Here is a 24,394-nt window from a genome sequence, read left to right on the forward strand (position 1 = left end):
TGCCGCCGCCTCGTGCACGCGATCGGGCGCGCCCCCGCGCGCGCTCCCGCTGCCCGCCGCTAGCCCCCCGATCAGTGAATGGGAATATAATTCCCATTCACCGATCTATCTTCCCCGCAGAAATACCGACGCTTTCTCTCCAGAGAGCGCGGTATTTCTGCCCCCAGGAAACATTTCCCCTGCTTTTAAGTTCCTAGATGCGAAATCGTTCGCATCTAGGACTTTTTTCACTGTGGCCATCTTGTGGCCGAATAGTAAACTGCACCACAATTCATTTTTAATTAAAAAAAAATATATATTTTACATTTAAAATTAACAGTTTCCCTCCCACACCAAAAATTACCCACATACACTTTTTTTTATTAAAAATAAAAAATACAATTGAAAAAAAACAAAAACAACATAAATAGTTACCCAAGGGTCTGAACTTTTTAAATATGCATGTCAAGAGAATATGTTATTATATTATTTAAAATTATAAGCTTATAAATAGTGATGGACGCAAATTGAAAAAATGCACCTTTATTTCTAAATGAAATATCGGCACCATAAATTGTGATAGAGACATCGTTTAAATGGTGTAATAAGCGGGACAGATGGGCAAATAAAATACATGAGTTTTAATTATGCTAGCGTATATTAATTTCAAACTATAATGGCCAAAAACTGAGAAATAATGAATTTTTTTCATTTCTTTCTTAATCTTCCTGTTAAAATAGATTTAGAAAAAAATAATTCTTAGCAAAATGTAGCATCCAAAGAAAGCCTAATTAGTGGCGGAAAAAACAAGATATAGATCAATTAATTGTGATAAGTAGCAATAAAGTTATAGGCAAATGAATGGGAGGTGAACGTTGCTCGGATGCATGAGATTTTCGGACTGCGGTGCTGAACCTGATATATGTACATGCACCCCTTCTCCCCAGTCAGTGGTTCAGCTGCAAATCTATACCTAAATCATGTCAATAGTCTACTGTGGTTAGCTTATATTACGAAATACTAAAAGTGAATATGTCATGGAGGAATCATCGCCACATATAATGGTTATCAGTAATGGAGTCTTGAAGCGCAATTTCCCATTTTGATTATTCCAGACACTCAAACAATATAGATGGATCGATAACTGGAGGCTGCGCTACACAAAGTGGGCTCCGGGGGAACCGAAGAGAAGAGACGCCTGTGTATATATAGATGTGGATGGGCAGTGGAAGACGTCGTCATGTACTGAGAATTATGCTTCAATATGCAAACAAACCAGTGGTAAGCTGTATATCACGTGTATCAGCTAAATACATATATGAAGATTCCAAATGACTGAGGTTATGAAGCATTAAATGATACCAATTAACCCTTCATTGTACAGATATATTTAACTGGTTATCGGACTGGGAAAAGTAAATCTACGCCCCTTGAGACTTCATCTTTGCTCCAGGGGCGAATATATACGTACCTCATCACAATCGCCTGCCACACATGCTCCTACGTGCGTTATCATTGCCGCCTGTTAGTACATTGATTCACACAACACTTCCTGTGTACTGTTCACAGTACACAGGATAAAGTGGGGGGACATCTAGTGGCCAAATCATTAAATGACACCTACATACATCAAATTAAATACAAATAAACAAAATCTCCCATTAATTAACCCCTTACCTCCTCCCTCTCCCATAGTTACCAAAATAAAACACTTGTATAAAACAGAGACATTTAAAAAAATGCATAAAAAGTTACTTTAGGGACTAAACTTTTGTTTTTAATATGTATGTCATGAGGGTAAATTATTGTTATTTTTGCAAATAAGGGCTTGTGATTAGTGATATAGTTTAAACGGGCGCAAAACTGAAAAAAATACACCTTTATTTCCAAATAAAATATTGTTGCCTTATACTGTACTAGGGGCATAATTTAAACATTGTAATAGCCTAGACACATGGACAAATAAAATATGTTGTCTTTTATCCACAGTAGCTTATTTTATTTTAAAACTATATGGCTGAAAACTGAGAAATGATTTTTCTCCCATTTTTTCTTATTATTCCCATTAAAATGCATTTAGTATAAAATAATTCTTAGCAAAAAGTACCACCCAAAGAAAGCCTAATTGGTGGTGTAAAAAACAAGATATAGTTAATTCAGTGTGATACGTAGTTATAAAATATTGGTGAATGAATGGGAGGAGCGCTGAAAGGTGAAAATTAAATTGCCTTGGTCCATAAGGGGAATACCACCTGTAGTGGTCAAAATGTTAACTGCACTAGAGTAATCAGAAAGGACTTACCATACATGGAAGCTTTATTGTTATGGAAAGAGTTTAATAGGAAAGAATAGATCCTGAGTTGGAATTTTGCTGCTGTCTATCCCCTGTGGTGATTCCACTTCCTGTCCTGTGACATGTATCATGTGTATTCACAAAAGTACAGTCATTTGACGAACACAGGGAGAACATGTAAGGCAGTATGCATGTTGCGCAATTAGTGCAGCCCCTGTTACCTAGGTAACTGGTACATTGACAGGGTGATAATAAATAATTAAACAGTCAGAAAAATCCCATCCTTGCAGGATGCACAACACTTTTTTTTCAGTACATTCTACAGTAATAAAGCTGGTTTATACATTAGGGCTGACTTTATTTTTTGTTATTTTGTTTTTGATGTGGCTATGGTAAGATGTAGAGTACAGTAGTTAGAACTGTTTTTAATAGTAAGTCTTCAGCAACCAGAAACTTAATTTATCCAGAATTTACCAATGCCCATAGGTGCTATTGGTAAATTCTGGATAAATTAAGTTTCTGGTTGCTGAAGACTTACTATTTAAAACAGTTTTAACTACTGTACTTTACATCTTACCATAGCCACATCAAAAACAAAATAACAAAAAATAAAGTCAGCCCTAGGGCCTGATTCACAAAGCGGTGATAACTCAGTTATCACGCCTAAAAGACTTTAGGCGTGATAACCTTTGCACTAGCAAAGTTATCACCGCTTTGTGCTCTAACTCGCGCGAAGCTCCCGCGCGCAAAGTTTTGCGCGCGCAAAGTCCCATAGAGCTTAATGGGCACTTCGCGCGAAGCACGGTGCGCTGCGCAGCGCACTGCGCTACGCGCGCAAAACTTTGCGCGCGGGAGTTCGTGCAAATTCCTTCAGATCACGCCTAAACTTGTGATAAAGGGCTTTTCACAGGCATGCAAAGTGTTTGCACCGCTTTGTAAATCAGGCCCTTAATGTATAAACCAGCTTTATTACTGTAGAATGTACTGAAAAAAAAGTGTTGTGCATCCTGCAAGGATGAGATTTTTCTGACCGTTTAATTATTTATTATTATTAGTATTATGCTTTAAAGTTCCTTATCAATGGTGGTGAAAATGATGGACAAAGATTTTTCCATTTTAAGAAAATAATATCACTGCTACAGTTGCAGAGCAATTAACCTGATTCCCATGAAGAAGTGACCGGATTTTTTTTTTTTTTTACTGCTTCTAGTTGTGGCTCCCACTGACCCACCTCAGAAGCCTGGGAGATGCCCGGACGGATCATCCAAAACATGGATCCCTTTCCGGGGCCATTGCTATATTGTGGAATCTTCATCTACCAGAAACTGGGCTCAGGCATCCTTGGAATGCATCCGGCACGGTAAGTATGAGAAACGTTTAGATTAGAAGGAACTATGATAAAAAGAAGGCTAAAACCTAATGGGGCCTAGTTCAGTTACAACTATCACTAGGGCTAAGCAATGCAAATAGTAATTTGCATGTGAGAAAAGAAGCACATTTGAAATTTTTTGTTTTTTGTTGAAACAGTCATTCTTTTTATTAAATCCAGGGATGAGCAGAAACTATGCCAGTGCGAATTTACGCATCATAGTTTGCATTTACGCATCGTAGTTCGTAGGTGAAGTTTCAAAACTATGCTTACGAATTTACGCATAGCGAAGTACCGCTATGCGTAGCTTATGCCCACTATGCGTAGTTATCATGTGTATTGCGTAGTGAACTACGAATGTGTTACTCACGTCTAATTTTCCGCGTGCGATTGTATGCTTACAAATTTATGCATTGGAAAGGGGAATGTATGCATAGAAGAGGTCCAGGTATAAGCAGTTGCAGAGGAAATAATGCGTAAAATTTTCTGCATACGGGCATAAGCATCCGCATATACTACACTTCGCACTAAGCGTAATTGCGTATTTTAACGCTTAGTCTATGAAATGCATACGAAGCGAATATTTGATTTCTAAGCCATAGTTTAGCGAAGCGTAATTGCGTAAAACTACGTGTAGTTACAGCGTATTGAAGTTGGCTGACTACGACCATCCCTGATTAAATCCCTTTCTTGATTTAGATGTAGGGAAGTGATGTTTAACAGAAAAATTAGGCCCAGACATGGTTCATGAATTGGGGAGGACTCTTTAAAGTGAACAGGACCTGAAGCTCAGGTCAAAAAGAAAAGAATTACCGAAGACGAGGAAAGTGTAACGATCGGTGGGCGCAGAGAGGTCTGATTACCGGTGACCTGCAGCGTCACGGGGAATACAGACGTATACTAGATTATATGTGATCTGCAGTATCACCGATAATCCAATATACTAGCTAACCTCTGTTCACCGGAGTAGAGTGTAGTGTTTAGGTGTAACAGTAACACTTAGAGGACTAGGCCTCAGTACAGTAAGACGTACTGTACAGATTACTTCCGCAACCCTGAGCTCTCCAAGACGGGAGGAGTCAGACTGCTAGCAGGAAGTATCTTCTGAAAGTCACCCTCAGGCGGAAGGGTTACTAACAGAACGAGGAACCTCCTCCAATGGTGAGGTCGGTTCTCGAGGTCGGACAAGCCAGGTCGTACACACACAGACAGATAAAGTACAAGATCGAGAGGCAGAGGCGGAGTCAAAGTACAGGCAGGGTTCGGCAACAGGGGTATCAGAAATATCGGAGTACAAAATCAGGAGGCAGAGGCGGAGTCAAGGTACAGGCTGGGTTCAGCAACGGAGTATCAGAGATAACGAGGTACAAGGTCAAGGTTCAGAAGGATAGTCGAGGCAGGCAAAGGTCATAACAAATAATCACAATCAAACTAGTACTTTAAGCTATCAACAAATCTAGCTTAGTGTAGGATTACAGCTCCAGCTGGTCCCGGCACACTAACGGATCTGACTAACGGATCTGGGTGCTCCCACGTATGTGAACGCAACGCCAGACAAGGAACAAATGAACAGCTAGCAGTATATATACATCTCCTCTCTCCAGCACCTCCCTAAGTGCTGGACCAATGAGGTGTGGAGCCAGGATCAGCTGACCAGCCTGGTCAGCTGACCCCTTCCTTGCTGCCATATATCCCCTGCCTGAGTGCGCGCGCGCGCGTCACTCTAAAACTAGAGGGACTACGAGTCCCAGCCAGCGCAGCCCCGCTCAGCGGTGACTCCGCAGCGGGGACCTGCGGGCTACTCGCCGCACCCAACGCGGCGGTTTCGCCACGTTCTGCGGCCTCATGCACGGAGGCAGCCGCCTCATGATGCGAGGAGGCGGCTGCCTCTCCGTGCGAGACAAGGCTGAGTGCGGAAGGAGCCGCCCGCCGCCGGCTCATGGCGGCGGCTCCTCCGCGCTTTCTCACAGAAAGCTTCCGGATCTTATAGACGCTTCCTGAGTCCTCCTTGCTCCTGTCACCTCTCGCTAAGACCCTCCAAAAGATTAGAGCCACGCTCGTCTTCAGGAATGAGCATGGCAAAAACAGCTCCGGCTTTTTGCACAGGTGTGGCCGTACTGGCGCAGGCACCGTATGACCAGACTCATGCTTGAAGAGGAGTGTGGCCAGCAAACCCTTGTCATAAATCTTTGGTGGGTCCGTGAGAAGCAACAGGGGACTAGAGGATGCAGTGTGGAGCCTGTACAGAATCAAGAGGCTTCCCACTTTTAAGTAAAGTATTTATTTTTGACCCAAGCTTTGGCTCAGGTACACTTTAAGAGGGGAAGGGCCAGAAATATTTTCTGCCCTTCTGCAAAGCGCTCTTGTCCATGATGTTTGCAATGCATAGATGGGCGCTGGAAGGGACTTATGGTGAAATCCGGACATTCTCTTCAATAATCAGGGGGCCCCCAACTATTCATCCTCTACAATGTAAATGGGAACATACTTGACCACACCTTTTTATAAAATGTAAACGTTTTGTAGAAATGCTGACAATAGATCATTTATTAATATGTTTTTGTTCATTTGTTTCTTTCTTTGTTCATCTGTTTACTTCTGTCTGTAGCCTTCTTTTATTTTTCAGTATATCTGCCTCCTGGAACGCCATCTTCTTATGTTTATGGCTATCTTGTTCTGGCTATCTAACTGCCTATCTAGTCTTCTGTTCAGCCTTCTTTGTTTTAAATAGTTGGTTGCACAGCCACTTTCTGCATGGCTCTCCATTGGCCCATTGATTGTACCAATGAGAATCTCCTGAGGAGGATTATCACTGGTAAGATCAAAGGACCAATAAGAAGCCCCATTGGCTGATTCAAAGATGTTTTTTGCTTGAGCTCCCTTTACACTGCTATTGCCTCAAAACAGCGAGGCCCGACAAAAATACTTTTGAAATTGCCACCGGGGTTTCTAATTCATCTATGCACTGATGATGAAGTGCTGATTCCTTTTTATACTGATTAGTCCAGCTCTGGGGATACATAATAAAAAATAAAAAAAAACATCCACGTAAGATGTATTAGTTCTCCAAGTTTATCCCTGCAATGGTCATCATAAAAATGGTCATCATACACCTAGAAAATTTTAGTTCTGTTTCATTTCAGTAGAAAAAGTTTATATATTTCATCACAGTTTGTTCAGGTTCATGAAGGATTTGTATTTAGGTAAATTGTGTAGAGATTTGAATGTTAGTAGGCACTTAAAGAGAATACTTAATTTTATAGTACACTTAAAGAGAGTCTGAAGCGAGAATAAATCTCGCTTCAGACCTCATAGTTAGCAGGGGCATATGTGCCCCTGCTAAACCGCCGCTATCGCGCCGCTAAACGGGGGTCCCTCACCTCAGAAATCCCCTCGGTGCAGCGGGGGAGCGCTTCCTGGTTGGGGCAGGGCTAACCGCCTCAGCCCTGCCCCACGCGCGTCTGTCAGCGCGTATCTCCGCCTCTCCCCCGCCCCTCTCAGTCTTCCTTCACTGAGAGGGGCGGGGGAGAGGCAGCGATGCGCCGCTGATAGACGCGACTGGAGGCAGGGCTGCAGCCGTTAGCCCTGCCTCCAGGAGCGACCAAGTCTGCGACCAAGTGTTGCAGTGGGGGATTTGGGGGTGAAGGGACCCCCGTTTTGCGGCGCTGTAGTGGCGGTTTAGCAGGGGCACACATGCCCCTGCTAACTATGAACTCTGAAGCCAGATTTATTCTCGCTTCAGAGTCTCTTTAAGTATCCACCCTAAACTTAAAGCATACCTGAACTGAAAACTAGAAGGTAAAATAAACACACACGGCATACTTACCTTCCTTGTAGTCTACTCATCAATCTCTTTCTCCTCTCCTGCATCCTGTTTGTCCACTGCGATCAATGGAATTCTCTGTCCTGCATTTTGAAAATGGCCGATACCCCATAACAGCTTCCTGGTCAGCACACTGTTAAACTGTATTATCGCCTGCTTGAGCCATAGGGACGAGCGCTGTAATTTCAGCTCAGGAGATTTGGGCGCACAGAAATAGGAGTAAGAGGAATTACGGCTATAGAGGCACACAGTGAGTAACTTTATCGTTGTCAGAAGATTTAGCTGAAGTTACTTTTAAAATACTGTAATTCGGCCACCAGCAAAAGCTGGAAGCCGAATTACATCATTCCCCACCATCCACATGTACCTGGAGGGGGAAAAGTAGTTAATGCCGCCAGGACTTGTGCAGGAGCAGGGCTAACCATATAGCGGCTATATCCTGCGCCCAAGTCTCCCGGCGGTGATTTCATAGGTATGCCGTTACGCACGCCGGAGGGTTTGCAGCCCACAGTCCCCTGGATGATTTGAAGTGATCTGATAGCTGTAATATCTTCAGCTAGCACTAGACTAGCTAGCAGTGGTGGCCGGCATCCCCTGATTACTGATGATCCCCCCCGACCACCGCTAAATACATTACCCAGCCTGGATCCTGCGATCGGTCTTCACTATGGTGAGGATCGTACATGACGTCATGCGCAGACCTGATCCTCCCCATAGAGAGACCGGAGCTGCGCCTGTAGGCTGCGTGATCGCTGGATCCTGGGGGGTAATGTAGTTAGCGGCGATCGGGGGGGATTATCAGTAATCAGGGGATGCCGGCCACCACTGCTAGCTAGCCTAGTGCTAGCTGAAGACATTACAACTATCCGATCACTTCAAATCATCAAGGGGGACTCCTGGGGACAGCCGGCGGTATGCCCGACACAGTGTCGGGCATACCTCTCCCTCTAAGGAGGTTAACAGTTGTCCTTTCAGATATAACAGCAACTGATATATTACTAACAGCAACTGATATATTTCAGTTTTGACAACATTTTGTCAGAACTGGAAGGAATGGTTGTAAGAAGAAAATGGTGAGCTTCTGAGAGAAACTGGTGAGGTAAGTATGTAATATTCATTTGCAGGTACATCATGTGTTTATTTTAAATAATTTTACTCAATTCAGATTCAGGCATCAAGTTAAGTTTAGGGCAGCCTCGTTCGAGGCAGTCAGTACTTTCGAGGGAGCACAGAGTCTTGCAAAGAAGGTTTTCAGCCAGTTCTGGAAATGTATAACTGGCTAAAGTATAAAAATAGAAAGGCAATTTGCAATAATGCAACATTTGAAATAACGCAAAATTACAAAAATACTTGTGCAGCACTAAGGCCTCTTTTCCATGAGCAGCTGAAGGTGATGAATTCACTGCCTGTCAGTTGCTCCCATCCACTGGCAGGGTGCTTGCTATTTCTCAGCAAGGCCGGATTTATACTTTCTATGCCCCTAGGCCAAGTATGTTGTGGCTCCGCCTTCATGTGCCATAGTGCTCCTCCCATTCCATGTGCAGCCCCCTTTTCCATGTATCACATGCATTCACTGCAGGTCTTCTCTTCATGAACAGCTCCCTTGGGCATCAGTTTCTCTTTTTCATGTGTTGTCCCCCCTTTTCAGCCTCCTCTTTTCTATGTAACAACTCCTATCTGAGGTTCAGGTGCCGCCTAGGGCTGCTGCTGCCCAAAGCCCGGGCCTTTGTGGTCTTTCCAGAAATCCAGCCCTGGCACTCAGCACAGGCAATGGACAGGTGGTACACAGGCAGCCCCTACATGTAGTTGCATCGGACCATAGCAGTTGCCATGCTCAGATGTGACATGAGATGGGCGGTGTTACCGAATGCTGCTGGTAGCTTGCGGCCGACAAACAAACAGATCAGCCATTCATGGAAAAGAAGCATTACTGTGTAGCATATTATTTCATAAAATATGACCTAACACTTTAAAAGTATATTTACCATGTAGTACCAAACTGCTGCCAGTAGGAAATATCTCTCATGCTTTCTGCTTTGTTGAACACGAATAAATATACTGTATATGCTTTTTTTTTTACACTAATTTGTGTTTATTCTTCCAGAAAGTACCATAGCTTCAGTTGAAGATGAGGCTGAGAAAGAATTTTTATTTCAACATGTTGAATTGCTGACGGACCGAACTAACACCTTTTGGATTGGTTTATACAGGAATGTAGCAGGTACAGTAGCCAATGGAAAAAAATGACTTGTACAATTGTAGAAGAAGGGTAGCTGGCACTACAGCGTGGGATAGCTGATGCTGGGGGGACAGGCAGGGTTCAAACACTTTCCTCACTAGGATGCAGCTTGCGTGCTCAGATCCAGGCAAAAGGTCACACATGGATAGATGAGGAGGAGGAAAGGATCGGCCATGCAGATTTCCAAAAAGTGAGGCACAGTATACAATGCACACAATGGGCTTGATTCACTAAACCGTGATAACTCAAATATCACACCTTATCAAAGTTAACACGCCTTATCAGAGTAGCATAGCGAGCGCTACGAACTTATGCCTGCTAATTGGCAATGACACTCAGCCCTGAGCCCCTGTGGGTTCGTAGCGCTCGCTATGCTACTCTGATAAGACGTGTTAACTTTGATAAGGCGTGACATCTTTGATAAGGTGTGATATTTGAGTTATCACGGTTTAGTGAATCAAGCCCAGTAGGTGATCAAATTAAACATACCAGTGCTGCGTAGTGTTGTTATGCGGTGGGTGGTGGGCACTTATTGCCTGACGGCTGTTTCACGCTGAAATGCGCTTCCACAGCGCGAAACGGGGGGTCCTCCATCCCTGCTCCCCTCCCAGCTATTTGCACAAATATTGTAATGTAAAGTATGCAGCAACCGGGGACACTTACCTTCCTCTCTTGCGTTCCACCACTCGCAGCTTGACTTCCTGCAATGCCGCCCTCTATACTTCGCAGGGCGGCATTGCAGGAAATGACGCGGTGAGCGGAGGAAGTAAGGAGAGAAGGTAGGCTTCCCTGCTCCCTGCATATATTATATTTACAACAATTTGCGCAAATAGCTGGAGGGGGAGCGGGACGGGGGACCCAGGTGAGGCAGGGGGGGGGGCGACCCCCTTCCTGCCACCCTCTGTCATCCCCGTCCTGGCTGCTACCCCCACCAGCATGGCGGCCCCCTCCCCACCCACAAGCTGGGACACAGAAAATTGATTAGTTTCTGTGCAAAGCTGCCCGTGTAGAGGGAGATCCGTTTTCCCATTGACATTCACTACCCCTCCATGTATCCTTCGTGTAGAGTCAGTGAAAATCATGCAAATCCGGACCGTCCGTTCAGATTTTCAACATGGATCCCCCTGGGCGCAGACGGATCCGTTTTTAGTTTGAGTGAAAAGGGCTGCTATCTTTAACATTGGTATCCATGGCTCTGTTTTTGATCCGGGCCAAAAAACTGAGCCACGGATACGTTTTTAAAATAAGTGTGAACCCACTCTTGCATAGTCTTGGCATCAAATATGTCAGAAGCGACCTTGACTGAGGTTTATATCAGTGATTTCCTGTGTCTTTCAGGAAGATGGCTGTGGTTTGACGGCACCCCTATGGACTATGTAAACTGGAACGCTGGGGAACCATCTGACAATTCAGAAGAGGAATGTGTGGAGATGTACGCAAACAAAGGGACATGGAACAACGTGTACTGCTCCTCCTACAAAGGATACATCTGTAAAAGACCTAAAAGTAAGTCATTAAGCTAAATATCTATGGGCAGATCATGGCTAGGTGGATCTGGGATCTCTGCCAACAAATGATCATTTCCCGATCCATCTGGCCGAATCTGTAAGCATCATTTATTTGTGCCATTGTCAACAAACTATTGTGTTAATGATTGTTTACATGAAGTGTTTACATGAAGTGGCAAAACTTGCGAAAGTTAATGAGGATCAGAAAGATCCTCCACGATTTAAACCAGCATGGCAGTCGTTCAAAAAAAAAAAGGATTGCCGTGGGAGGCGTTTGTTGTGAAATATAGTTAAAATGTTTAAACAATGTTGCACGATATCGTTTGCCATGAAAAATCATTCTGAAATATCGCGTAGTGGGTGTGGGCCTTTGGCCTTTTGATTGATGGATACAAACTGTGCATTTGGTCTCAAGGAGAATCTATTAATGGGAATACAGCAGAAAAACAAGAAGCCCAAGTCCAAACCAGGAGTAAACAAACATCTTCTTTATTGTTCGGTGTCTTCTTTGGCTGATACAAATTTTAATAATTATTTTAACAAGGTTTAGGCTACTTTCCCACCAAGACGTTGCATTTTAGGGGACGTTATGGTTGCATAACGTGCCCCTAACGCAACACTTGGTGGTGTTGAAGTTGGACGTCAGATTGATCTGCGTTATGCAGCTCTCAAAGCAGTCACTCCAGGTTAGTGATAGGAAGTCCGGATCTTTTTAAGGATTCGGATCATTCGAATCGCATCATTGAAAAGATTTGGATCTTTGAACCGAATCATTTGAATCATTTTACTAGGGAAGCAGACTGGGGGTGAAATGACTAGCAGGACAGGACTTTCCCTACACTGTACATTCTGTATATTCCTGTTTTTTCCAGACAGACATCCACTGTGAACCGAATCTTTCATTGTGATGATCCTAAAGATTCGACTCACAAAAAAGATCCGGATCAAATGAACGATTCGTTCATGATCCGGACAACACTACGAGTCCCACCACGAGTCACCACAGTGCAGTGAATATTAATTAGCCATGTGGCTAGTCACTGAGCATGTGCAAACAATCTAACACAGCTCTATAGGGGTATAACGCACAGCATGCAGCACTTTCATTTCATGTGCAGCTTTATACCCTAACGCAACGTGGGCAACTTCGAACAGCACATTGATTTATCATTGCTGTGAGTTGGGCTGCGTTACTGGCTGCTGTAACGTGGGACTTTAACATCCCACTGTGAAACCAGCCTTAACCAGTGTGTTAATTATTGTTACCTAAGTGAACATAATTCTCTGTTCACCAATATGCTTCTCCATTTACTGGTATGCTTCTTCATTTTTGTGGTCCAGTGGGGAATATCATCATTATTACTGGTGAGGAAAGATAATACATTAACAAAGCTTCAGCTGTCCATCCAGGGCCAGATTTACCATGAGGCACTACAGGCACATGCCTACAGGTGTCTGATGATGGAAAGGCGGCTCACTCCCCTCCCCCATTTCCTCTCTCTCACCTTCCCTGTGCAAAGTCTTGAGAAGAGAGTATATGAGAGGTTACTCATCTAGCTCTTGACATTCCACTTCAGACAGGGCACCGATAGCTACTTAACATTGAGGGTACTTCTGGCCACCTAATACTAAGGCCACCTAATACCTGTTCATACCTATGAGGGAACTTCTGGCCACCTAATACTAAAGAGGCACCTGTTCATATCTATGATAGGCGGAGAAGTGACAGCTGGGCCAGCCAGCACACTTGTGGTGCAGTTAGGCGGGGGTTTGGAGGTTTTTGGAGGGAGAAGTCTAAGGTGCCAGGACCTGTGCCTATAGGCACCTGTGATGTAAATCCAGGCCTGTCTTCATCAGTTTGCGGAGAGTGCCTAACACGCTGTACCAGATCCACCTCATTGGCGAAACCACAGGCTGAGGATACACAGCAGGCAGCAGTAATCCTGTACCTACTCATTTCAGTGTCAGGTAGTTTTAGTGCATACTTTGGGTGATTCTGACTCCACCGATTTTCATACTGAAGCTTGTGGTGTCAACTGATAATTTTAGGCTAATTGGGGGGTTGGGGAGATTATCGAAGGTAAAAATAAGATTATAGACGGTTATAGAAGGTAAAATAGAAATAGTTTTTTTGAATCTGCATTGGGATTAGTTTGGAAAGGAGTGTACATTAGAGGAAATATTGCTGGGACATACAAGGAGTACAGGGTTTTACACTAGGACTAAGGACATTAGCGAATTCTTGCCAAAGTCATTTTTGCATTAAAAATGCTATTTTTAGTTTTGCGAAAATATTATTATACATTACAATTATACAAAAGTATAATTATAGATTGTATTTTGGCAATATGGGAAAAAATTGCAAAAACATTAAAAAAAAAATCTGTTTTTTACTGTGAAAATCCCCCAAAAGTGTGAAATCATTACTTTTTTTTTGTGCAAAAATTTGTGAAACATAATCACAAACTTACTACAAAATTATTTGTGATGGCATTTTTTGCGGTCGAAATTTGAATTTAACTTTGTTTTCACGAAAATTAATGCAAAAAGATTATTGGCATTTTCACTCATCGGTGTTCAGGTATTGGGTGGGAATAGTATCTTATTTTTGTTGTTGTGATCATTGCTGAGATAGCTGTGATGGGAGGGGAGGGAGCAGGCGTTTCATAGATCTTTGCTTCTCAGCACTACTGGATAGTGTAGTGGATAGCACTTTTACCTTACAGCACTGGGGTACTTGGTTCAGATCTGGTCTAGGACACATCCTGCTTGTGACACATGCATCACTAGCCTACAGGCAAGATGTAACAGGCACTCCTAAGTTTCTTCTTTGTGAATAATATGAATGTTAATGATCACACAGTAACAAATTACAAATACATGCAGGATACAGTTAGCTAAATATACTGTACTGAAAAAGCAAACATTTAAAGAGAGTCTCAAGCCTTCTAAAATTCCTATTTTATCTTCAGCAATATCAGCATTGCTAAAACGCTGCATCCATGCGGCAGAATGCTGTATTTAAAGAGACACTGAAGCGAAAAAAAATTATGATATTATGATTTGTATGTGTAGTACAGCTAAGAAATAAAACATTAAGATCAGATACATCAGCCTAATTGTTTCCAGTATAGGAAGTCATGGCGAGGGCTGTTATCTAACTTTTATTATCTCAACTGTAAGTGAACAGTTTTCTTTTTCTCTGCTAGAGGAGAGGTCATTACTTCACAGACTGCTCTGAAAGAATCATTTTGAATGCTGAGTGTTGTGTAATCTGCACATATTAGAGAATGATGCAATGTTAGAAAAACACTATATACCTGAAAATAAAAATATGAGGATATTTTCTTTGCTGCTAATCTTCTAGTAATTATTCATAGTACACAACCAATTCATTATATCATATATTTTTTTTTCACTTCAGTGTCTCTTTAAACAGCCCAAATCCCGGGGCAACAATCCATAACTTTCTAGGTCGTGGATTTTGCTGCCCGGGGAGGCAGAGCTTAGCGCTGTAGCTCTGCCTCCATTAGCGTCAATCTCCGCACGGATCTCCGTCTTTCACCGCCGCTCTCAGTGAAAGAAAACTGAAAGGCGGTGATCAGCGGTGACTGACGCGAGAAGAGGCAGAGCTACTGCACAAAGCTCTGCCTCTATCGGGAAGCGATCCTCGCACTTTGCCCGGGGAGATTTGGGGGGATTAATTACATCGTTTTGACACAGGGATGCAGTGTTTTAGCTATGCTGATATTGCTGAAGATAAATGTTAAATAAAAAGAGGGATTTTAGAAGGCTTCAGACTCTCTTTAATTACTATTGCTTTTAGGCCTACAAGTTCCTATTCTCATTTTATTTTTCCATTTTATATTTACAGTTCCGGTGCCTACAGAGAAGCCAACAAAACCAGGTACAGAGAAACCTGTGCAGTATTGTCTCAATTAATGAATTCACACAATATGGCTGATTTATGATGTTTTTATCTGAAGTTTTGTCGTCTCTCTCATTCCTTGTAATTTGTTTTGTTTGTTACATTTTTTAATTGCGTGTGTTTCCATGCACTTAAAGGACTTACGAGGCCCCCCAAAAAGTTAAGTACCTGCATGAAATTTGAATGCACGGAAGGACGCCATCCGCGCCCTCTGTGCAGTTCCGCCGGGTCCCCGCAGTTCAATCGTCCCTGTCTCCTGTAGTGTGGATCGGGGGGGAGGCCCTAGAGCTGCGCATCCGCACTCGCATCTGTGCAGACTGCGCAGCTGCGGCCAGCTCCGGCAGCCATTTTACAAGAGGCAGGAGAGCCCGACCCGGCCTGTGGGGTCGGGAGAGGCTCGTGGGGGGGGGCTATCTGAACTGCGGGGACCCGGCGGAATTGCACGGAGGGCGCGGATGGCGTCCTCTGTGAATTCAAATTTCCTGCAGGTACTTAACTTTTTTTTTTTTTTATTTGGCCTCGTAAGTCCTTTAACTTTATCTCTTTATTCAAGTCTTTTATATTTAACCTTGCGTCCAATCACCGATGATATTTATCAATGTGTGAAATTTATATTTTCCGCTCACATTCGGATTTTTTTTTTCTCCTACCGGCTGGTGGTATAAAATGGTGTTTAAAAAACAAAAACAAAAGCATCGTGGCCACTTGTATGGCAAACATCCCATCACCAATGCGGTTGGTCAGTAGGGAAAGAGTGGGCAGCCCGTCTCCTATTAATCCAACCATATACAGCGCCTGCCTACATTGGGGAGGTGCCTTGTTCAGAGTGAATTGAAAATCTCGCCCTCCCCCTTCCCCAATCGACAAACACAAGGCATCTATCCCTTGAATTTTAAAGGGACTCCAAGCATTGCCTCTGGATATGCCTTTAAGCATACCCACAACTAATTAATTATATCCTCACACCTACCAGCATGATATTTGTAATTATATCCCCCTGGGTTCCTTGTATATTATTGCATTGTGCTGAATGGAGCTGCCGACTTTGGGGAAAAGTCACCCTGTGTAACACAAGTAACTACGGAAAGATGCATACCGCCGATATTTCGATCGCGAAAATAGCGAAAATTAAAAGGCGTAGAGTGGCAGTTTATATATCGTTGGAAAGAGGAGAAAGAGAGCTTCAAAATGGTATGCATCTTTCCATAGTTACTGCATTGCTCGGAGTCCCTTTAACCATGCCCCCCCCCCCCCTTATTACTGTCTATGAACGACTGCCTCTTTTACGTATCCTGTTTCTGATTCATAAAAACTTATAATGACTTGTCAGGTTATTTTTTCTTCAACTTGCCTCCTATGGCGTACATTCAAAAGTGCCACAAGCTAATTTGGGTGCGGGGTTTACCCAAGAAGAATTTCAGTTTAAAGGGCACAGGAAATTGCAGTAGTAGAATATTGGTAAATTTTCTGATATTCTACTACTCAATTCATATATTAAAATATTGGTAATACTTACCAATATTTTACTATGACCTAACCTCTCCCTACTCTTACACAGAACCCCTGGTGGTGCCTTACATTGCTCCCCCTCCCCCCTGTGGTGCCTAACTTTAACCCTCCCCCCGGTGGTACCTTAACCTAACCCCCCTGGGGTAAATAACCTTCACCCTCCTGGTAGTAGCTAACCTTAACTGTCCCTATAGGATTGGTCCACATCTCTGAAAGTCCCTTCACAATGGGAGTGGAGATCCTTCGGCCTGTAGAAAGGGGAAGAGACCGGGAGCCCAATAGTGCAGTAATGTCTGGTATTAAACGTTGGGGGATTGTGAGTAATTTATACTCACAAAGATGGGTTGCAGTCCTGCAACCACAATATAGGCATGTGAAAAAAAAACGTTCCCGCTCGGTATCCCGGAACCTTTTGGAACAGGGCGGTCGCTCTCATCCTGTCGGCTTTTCCACTGGTATAACGGATATACAGGTGGGAAGTGCTGGCACCCCTTTTGAGGGTGTAGGTAACAACTGTTAAAAAGGTAACCTTAAATAGAAGTCGTGTGGGCACAGGTGCCTTCTAGATCTAAGAGGCGCCCTTGCGCCACACGACTTCTATTTAAGGTTACTTGTTTGTACAGACCTGAGGAAGCAGGCTGAGACCCATTAAACGCGTTGTCTACAATTAACCACTTGATAATAAAGACTCCTTACGTTATATTCGAGTGAGTCTTCTTTGGAGGTAAGACACCTCTTCCTATAATACCGTACAGTAATTGTACTCAGACCCATTAGTAGAGAATCTGGGCACCTCCCCAAACCTTTTTAACAATTCTTAACTGTCCCTGGTGGGGGACTTTCCTTTAAACCCCCCTGGTGGGTGCATACCCTTAACCCATCCCAGTAGGTGCCTAACGTTAACCCTAACCCTAAGCCATTGGTCAACCTCAACTCCATGGCAGTCTAAGCTTAACCCCTCCAACCCCCCCAACCTTAACCCCCATGCTAATTTGTGCACAAGATAAATTCCCCATCGATCGCTTGCTGCTACACTGTTGCCAAGCAGAGAAAGGCAGCAGTGTCCAAGCCAGTATGTATCAGTGGCCGCTGGATGCAGGAAGTGACATCACAGCTCACTTCCTGCATACAGCGGCCACTGATACATACTGGCCTAGACACCACTGCCTGTCTCTGCTTCATTACGGATCGCCACTCATCTGAGTTGTGAGTAACAACTATGGCGACCGCGTAGTGGCATGCGATCAAAGGGGGACTCAAACTTTGGGGAGGGGGAGAGGCAGTGAAGCGGCAGCAGGGCATTAGTGAGCAGTGGGCAGGCACATGATGAACAGGTGACTTTTCCTACCCAGGGCGACCCCTGACAACTAGCGCCCCAGCTTTCCAGGCTCCCTAGGCACTGGCCTATGAGGTCTTTGCACAAATTCGGCCCTGGATTAATTATTGTACAACATAGAGTGAAAATAGTTGTGCGTATCCTGTAAGGCCAGGATTATTCTGGTTTCTTTAGAGTTTTGGATAATTGAGAGTCTACTCTGTGTCTATTACTTCATCCTTTTATACAATGCTTCATAGTCATTTGGGCAGTTCTGTCCTGTTTGAAGAAAAAATGTTATACTGAAGCTCCTCTTTAATATTACTATATTACCATTTATAAAACATTTTTCCCCCTGCTTTCACAGAGGAGTCAAAGGGAGTGAAGGAGAAGTCATCACATGGTGTCACTGGGGGCGTGGTTATACTCGTCATAGTCGTGATTGCTGGAGGCACCATAGCAACCTATTACTTGTACAAGAGGAAACAGAACAAGCCCTCTCCTCCTCCAGAGGAAAGCTTTGACAACACATTGTATTTTAACGGCAGCCGCCAGCCCCCAACACATGATACTAACATTTTGGTGGAAAACATAGAACAAAATGAACGAGCTATTTCATAGTGCCTCGACTGTGCAAATCATTTGTGAAAGACTCTAAATCAGCTCAGAGATTTTCATTCATTATTTAGTGAAAACTCTTGTTCCATCTACAATTCTTTTGCTACAATTAAAGTGTAATTTGACCTTTGGTGCCTTTTTTGGTCTATTTCCTATGTAAAGAACATGGTCGCCTTTAAGAAAAAACATGGAGGAGCATTTGATCTGTATGATGGTGTGAAAGATGTGAAAATGTAACCACACTATTTGATTTTCAACTTTGTAGGATATTTTAGGTTAAACAGCAATTTTTTTGAATCGATTCATCAAATGAAATTTTCTGCCCTGCCCAATTGGGCATTTGCTGAATATTTTTACCAAATGAATTGAGCTCAATCAGTTGAAAGAAAAGTTTGCTTAGTTTTCTCTATACCCTTGATCATTTTATTAAGTAAACATAAACTTCAGGCGATATGATTTGTGTCTTGTGTGTGGCCACCTTAAAGATAGCCCTAAGTGGGCTCATATACAGTACATCAAAAAAATCGAGGCTACCTGATCCAGGGGGCTGGGTGGATCAAGTAGCCTCCATCCCCGCCACTCCGTTGGCCTGCAGCAAATTGTTTTCGCTTTTGTGACCTCTGGGTCACGGCACTGGAAGGAGAGATATCTCTCTCCCAGCGTGCAGGGAGGTGGGGAAGCGGCAGGGGGCGCGGCAGGGGGCGCGGCCAGGGAGAGAGAGATGCCCAATGGCAGCTCTGGAAAGCCTGCAGGAATGCCCCCAATGGGCGTTTTGAGCAGGGAATCCCTCTCCTCCCATTACCCTCCTAGATAGCAACAAATATAGTTGTTCATTTTGGGGCTATACCGCGGTGGAGGAGGGGGCTGCAGAGAGTGGTGGTGGGGGGACACAGAGGCATGGCATGAGGCAGGGAACATGCCTCTGTGTCCCATCTGCCACCCCCTCTCCCCTCTCACACGCCTCCGGTTCTCTTTAAGTCTTTGATTGGCTCATTATGACTACGCTTTTGTAGGCCAGCAAATCAGTGACATCCTCATCTGTCAAACGGTCAAATATATCACAGGCTTGTTCATCTCTACAAATGACCAATTCATATTCGCAAACACTAAAATAAGTAGGTGCCCAGTTGATCTAAAATAATTAAAACCTCAAAAAGGAAAGTACTATATAAACTTATAGTTAAGGAAGTCTTTTTTAACTCTTGCCCATTTTTGTTTTGTTTGTTTCAGTGGTCATTTCTAGAGAAAACATAGTCCCCAGTTAACAAACAAGAAAAGAACTGTAGGTTTGTTCAGGGCCGGTTTAAGCAACAATGGGTCCCCAGGGCAAAATAAACCTGGAGGGCCCCCCCAACATATACCTCGGAACAAAAATCAGCATTAGGGGACCTTTTTTGCAGCTGGTATAGTCAGGGTGTGAAGTCCCAATCGGCCGGAGCTCCACAATCTGGCTACCCCAGCCTGCATGGGAGACAAGGGTTAAAAAGTTTCAGGAGGGGGGACTCCACATAATTTTAAAAAAAAATCCCACACTCTAAACATAAAAAAAAAATGGGAAAATAGTAAAAAATGCCAGGGATCTTCATACAGCCATATTGCGGCTGTATAGCGATCCCTGGCCAAAGCGCTGCGGCTGCGTATAGACCCCCTGGAAACCCCGTCAGGAAATGTATTGCTCTTTCTTTTGATGCATGTAAAATTACACTACCGTTAGGTTTGCTACTAAAAGTGACATTTACCGCAATTAAAAGTATACTTTTTTCCTTCAAAACTTTAAAATCGATTTTCTCAAAAACTATAAGGTCTTTTTGAAAAATTGTTTTTTCCTCTTATTCCTAATGATCTCCTTAACATATCCTGCAAATTTAGGGTTTCTAGCATTTAAGGTGGATTTGCTATTAACCATTAAATTCGGCAGGTTTTTAAATGTGTATTTTTTTTCCTTTGAAATTTTAAAATCGATTTTATCAAAAACTATAAGGCCGATTTGAAAAATTGTTTTTTCCTCTTGTAGCCACTGGGGGCCCCTACAAGCTCTGGGGCCCTGGGGCAGCTGCCTCCTTTGCCTCTATGGTAGCGCCGGCCCTGGGTTTGTTCTTACCTGAATTCATTCTTAAGTCAAAACACTGTGCCATCTCTGTCCCCTGAAACCTCCTCTATGCCCCCCTGTGCCTCCAGTGCCCCCCTCTGTGTCACCTATGTTACCTTGTGCCTTAAGTGCCCCCCTCTGCCCCCTAAAAGTGTCACCTCGGTCCCTCTGTGCCCTCATTGTACTACAGCAAAATGTAATTTTACCGGTTTAAAAAAAAAACCAAAAAACCTTTTCTTTGAATGTTTTTATTTTCCACCAGCAATGGGCTGGGCATTGCTCTTCACACATACCTTTTTCAGGTTGTCCAGCTGTACAGGATTTCCTCCTAGAGGCTGGATCTATGTATATAATGCTTTGGTCATAGAGCCAGCCACTTGGAAGAGCATACATGTCTCCTAATATGCACCTGAAAGAGATCTGGGTGGAGATCATGGTAGATGGTTTTGGAGTAAGTGGGAAGCCACACAGCACTTAAGGTGGTCACAGACATAGATATACCTGTGCTTCCTTTTTTTAATACACTATGGTTGATTGGATGCACAGGTGACTAGTAATATTTCACCAGACAGTAAAATATAATTTTAAGCTATACAAAGACATTACATTTCTGCCACTCATAACGATAGTTTAGGAGCAAGAATTGGGCAGATATACTGCTGGACTTTCTGCCAATTTCTCTGTTCTATTTTATAAAGAGGGATTTGGGAGAATGAGCAGGAGGTGCCTTAAAGAGAAACTCCAACCAAGAATTGAACTTTATCCCAATCAGTAGCTGATACCCCCTTTTACATGAGAAATAGAATGATTTTCACAAACAGACCATCAGGGGGCGCTGTGTGACTAATTTTGTGCTGAAACCCCTCCTACAAGAGGCTCTGAATACCGCGGTACTCCTGGCAAACTGCCACAATGTAACAATGTTCACAGACAGGAAATGGCTGTTTACAGCTGTCTAACAGCTAGAAACAGCTAAATAACCTGCCCACAGTAACAATGTCACCATGTAATAAATGTCAGAATGTGAATCTGGGAGAGGAAAGATTTTACAATGAGCAAACACTGACTAAATCATTTATACATAATTATTGTAAAAATGAAGCACTTTTTTATGACATTATTTTCACTGAAGTTCCTCTTTAAGAGGCCTATACACTGGCCGATTTCAGCCATCGATCGACGGCCGATTCAACCGTTCTGATCGAATCAGCTAGAAATTGATGGAGCAGGAAGCATGATTGATTGGCCGATCTATCGATTTGCTTGATCGGTCCGGATAGAAATTCTAGATTGATCGACTACTGGCAGCAGATTGTTGGCCCATAGAATTTCATTCTGAAATCTATTGGAAATCTGTTCCTGGTGTGTGGCACACATCAGATAGATTCCTGTCAGATTCCACCTGACAGGCATCTGACAGGAATCTATCTGATGGTTGAATCTCTTGTGAATCTATAAGTGTATGGCCACCTTTACTATGGGCACAACAATAGAATTGCCCTCAAAAATTATAGTGGTAAGCAATCATGATGGATCAGTAATGATTACTTCATCAACATTGAAGGTCACCTCTACAAACTCTAGATATTTGCATAGAAATTTTGCATTCCCTTCGCTGGCTACCTATAAAATGGAGGGTCCTATTCAAGATCGGCCTACTGACATTTAAATCACTACATAATCTGGGCCCTGGATACATGAAAGATATGTTACAGCTGCGTAGCAATCCCTGCATTCTCAAATCCACAGGTTCTAATAATCTAGTCATACCCAGAGTCCACCTGGAAACTTTTGGTCCCAGAGCCTTCTGTCATGCTGCTCCTACATTATGGAACTCCTTACCTCAGCAGATTAGGACAGCTCCATCTCTAGACGTGTTTAAATCCAGACTGAAAACCCACCTGTTCAGTTTGGCATTTGAAGAAATTTAATTTTTGTTGTTGTGTGAATAGAATACATTATCCTACTACCAAACTACTGGATCTGAGATGGCCTAAGCGCTTTGAGTCCTATGGGAGAAAAGGGCTATAGAAATTGTATTGTATTGTATAGCGAGCGATACGCACTTATGCCTGCTAATTGGCAATGGCACTCGTCCGCCCCTTGAGCCCCTACAAGTTCGCCGCGCTCGCTATGCTACTCTGATAAGGTGTGTTAACTTTGATAAGGTGTGATAACTTTAATAAGGTGTGATATATTTTCATAAGGTGTGATGATAACTTTGATAAGGTGTGATATATTTTCATAAGGTGTGATCTCTTTTCATAAGGTGTGAAATTTGAGTTATCACGGTTTAGTGAATCAAGCCCCTTGTGTAAGTAATCCTCTGACTCCATGAGGTCCTTATATATGTTTTATAATTTTTTTTTTAAAAAAGGATTAACCAACGCCCTATCAACAGCTCTATGGGTCAGTTTTAGTCTGGACTTAAATGTTACCTGGAAGTGGGATGATGAAAGTCCCTTTAGATACCTGAACTGGCTTCCAGGTAAAGTTCTTAACTTATGTTTTATTTCAATTCACTAATCAGTCACTTCCCTTTCAAAGGGGGCTCAATTCACAAAGAATTACCACATGCGGTAAAGCAAAAAAACATTGATTTTACCAATCATTTTGTTAACTGTCAATTCACACACACTCATAAGAGTCAATTCTAAAAGGATAACACATGAGGTAAAACAAAACAAAAACAAGTGAGATGTTCATTATTTTATCTCCAACCTGGAGCTGTTGATAACAAACAGCCATTTGTGAGGGTACACATTTGGGCACCCAGTGCTCAGTGCCGAGCGCCAAAGCTGGGCACCACCATAGCACTAGCGATATTCTATGTGTGCAAGGGTAATTTGAGGATCCGGTGATCGCCAGACTAAGAATTAGATCTCCCTCCGACTTACTACAATTTGGAGTAGGAATCGTATTTAACGCCACGCTTTAAGAAGGAGAGGGAAGCAAAAACAGAAACAGACAAAAGAGGAAAGTTAATTAAACTATTCAGGCACGTTTGCTTCTGTTTTGAGAAGGAAAATTTCAGCTATTCAGGAGAGTTACCGTAATACAATTTTCCCCCCTAATTTTTACATTTGTTGTAAAACATATTTATTTATTGGCCCATATGCAATTAACTTTTTTTCCTGAGTTGTCTTCTGGGAACTATTTTTCATATTCTCTTAAAAATAATTTTTCACCATTTTCTAAATGGAAAACAGTAACCAAAAGTTGGCGAAAAACTACTATCAAAATGATTTTCTGTTTTATCTTACTTGCTGGTGGTTTAACCCTCCTGGCGGTCTATTAGAATCCGCCAGGGGGCAGCGCAACACTGTTTTTAAAAAAAAAAAATTAAATCATGTAGCGAGCCTGTACAGCGGCATCCCCCCGCCCGCTTCGATCGCATCCGGCGATCTTTGATCAGGAAATCCCCCGTCGCCAGGCTTCCCCTGTCGCCATGGCGACGGGGCGAGATGATGTCACCGACGTCATTGACGTCGTGACATCTAAGGGAGTCCCGATCCACCCCTAAGAGCTGCCTGGCATTGATTGGCCAGGCAGCGCACAGGGTCTGGGGGGGGGGGCGGTGCGGCACGGCGATCGGCGGCTAATCGGCGGGTGGCGGCGGCGTTCGGGCAGTACACGCAGCTAGCAAAGTGCTAGCTTCGTGTCCCAAAAAAAAATTATGCAAATCGGCCCACCAGGGCCTGAGAAATCCTCCTGTGCGGCATAG

The 24,394-nt window shown here is 43.3% G+C and overlaps 1 protein-coding gene across 3 annotated transcripts in view; it reads left to right on the forward strand.

The window, feature by feature from the left end:
• LOC137518157 (macrophage mannose receptor 1-like) overlaps positions 1–18,711 on the forward strand; it is a 171,139-nt gene extending 152,428 nt beyond the window's left edge. For all 3 annotated transcript variants that reach the window (XM_068235569.1, XM_068235571.1, XM_068235570.1), the window contains 6 exons: positions 1,095–1,260; positions 3,483–3,632; positions 9,569–9,685; positions 11,042–11,209; positions 15,086–15,118; positions 18,331–18,711. In XM_068235569.1, coding sequence (XP_068091670.1) covers positions 1,095–1,260; positions 3,483–3,632; positions 9,569–9,685; positions 11,042–11,209; positions 15,086–15,118; positions 18,331–18,584 — 888 coding nt within the window. In that variant the 3' untranslated portion in view covers positions 18,585–18,711. The remainder of the gene's footprint in view (positions 1–1,094; positions 1,261–3,482; positions 3,633–9,568; positions 9,686–11,041; positions 11,210–15,085; positions 15,119–18,330) is intronic.
• The last annotated feature ends 5,683 nt before the right edge of the window (positions 18,712–24,394 follow it).

Source organism: Hyperolius riggenbachi, chromosome 5 (genome assembly GCF_040937935.1).
Source record: "Hyperolius riggenbachi isolate aHypRig1 chromosome 5, aHypRig1.pri, whole genome shotgun sequence".
Classification (NCBI taxonomy): Eukaryota; Metazoa; Chordata; class Amphibia; order Anura; family Hyperoliidae; genus Hyperolius; species Hyperolius riggenbachi.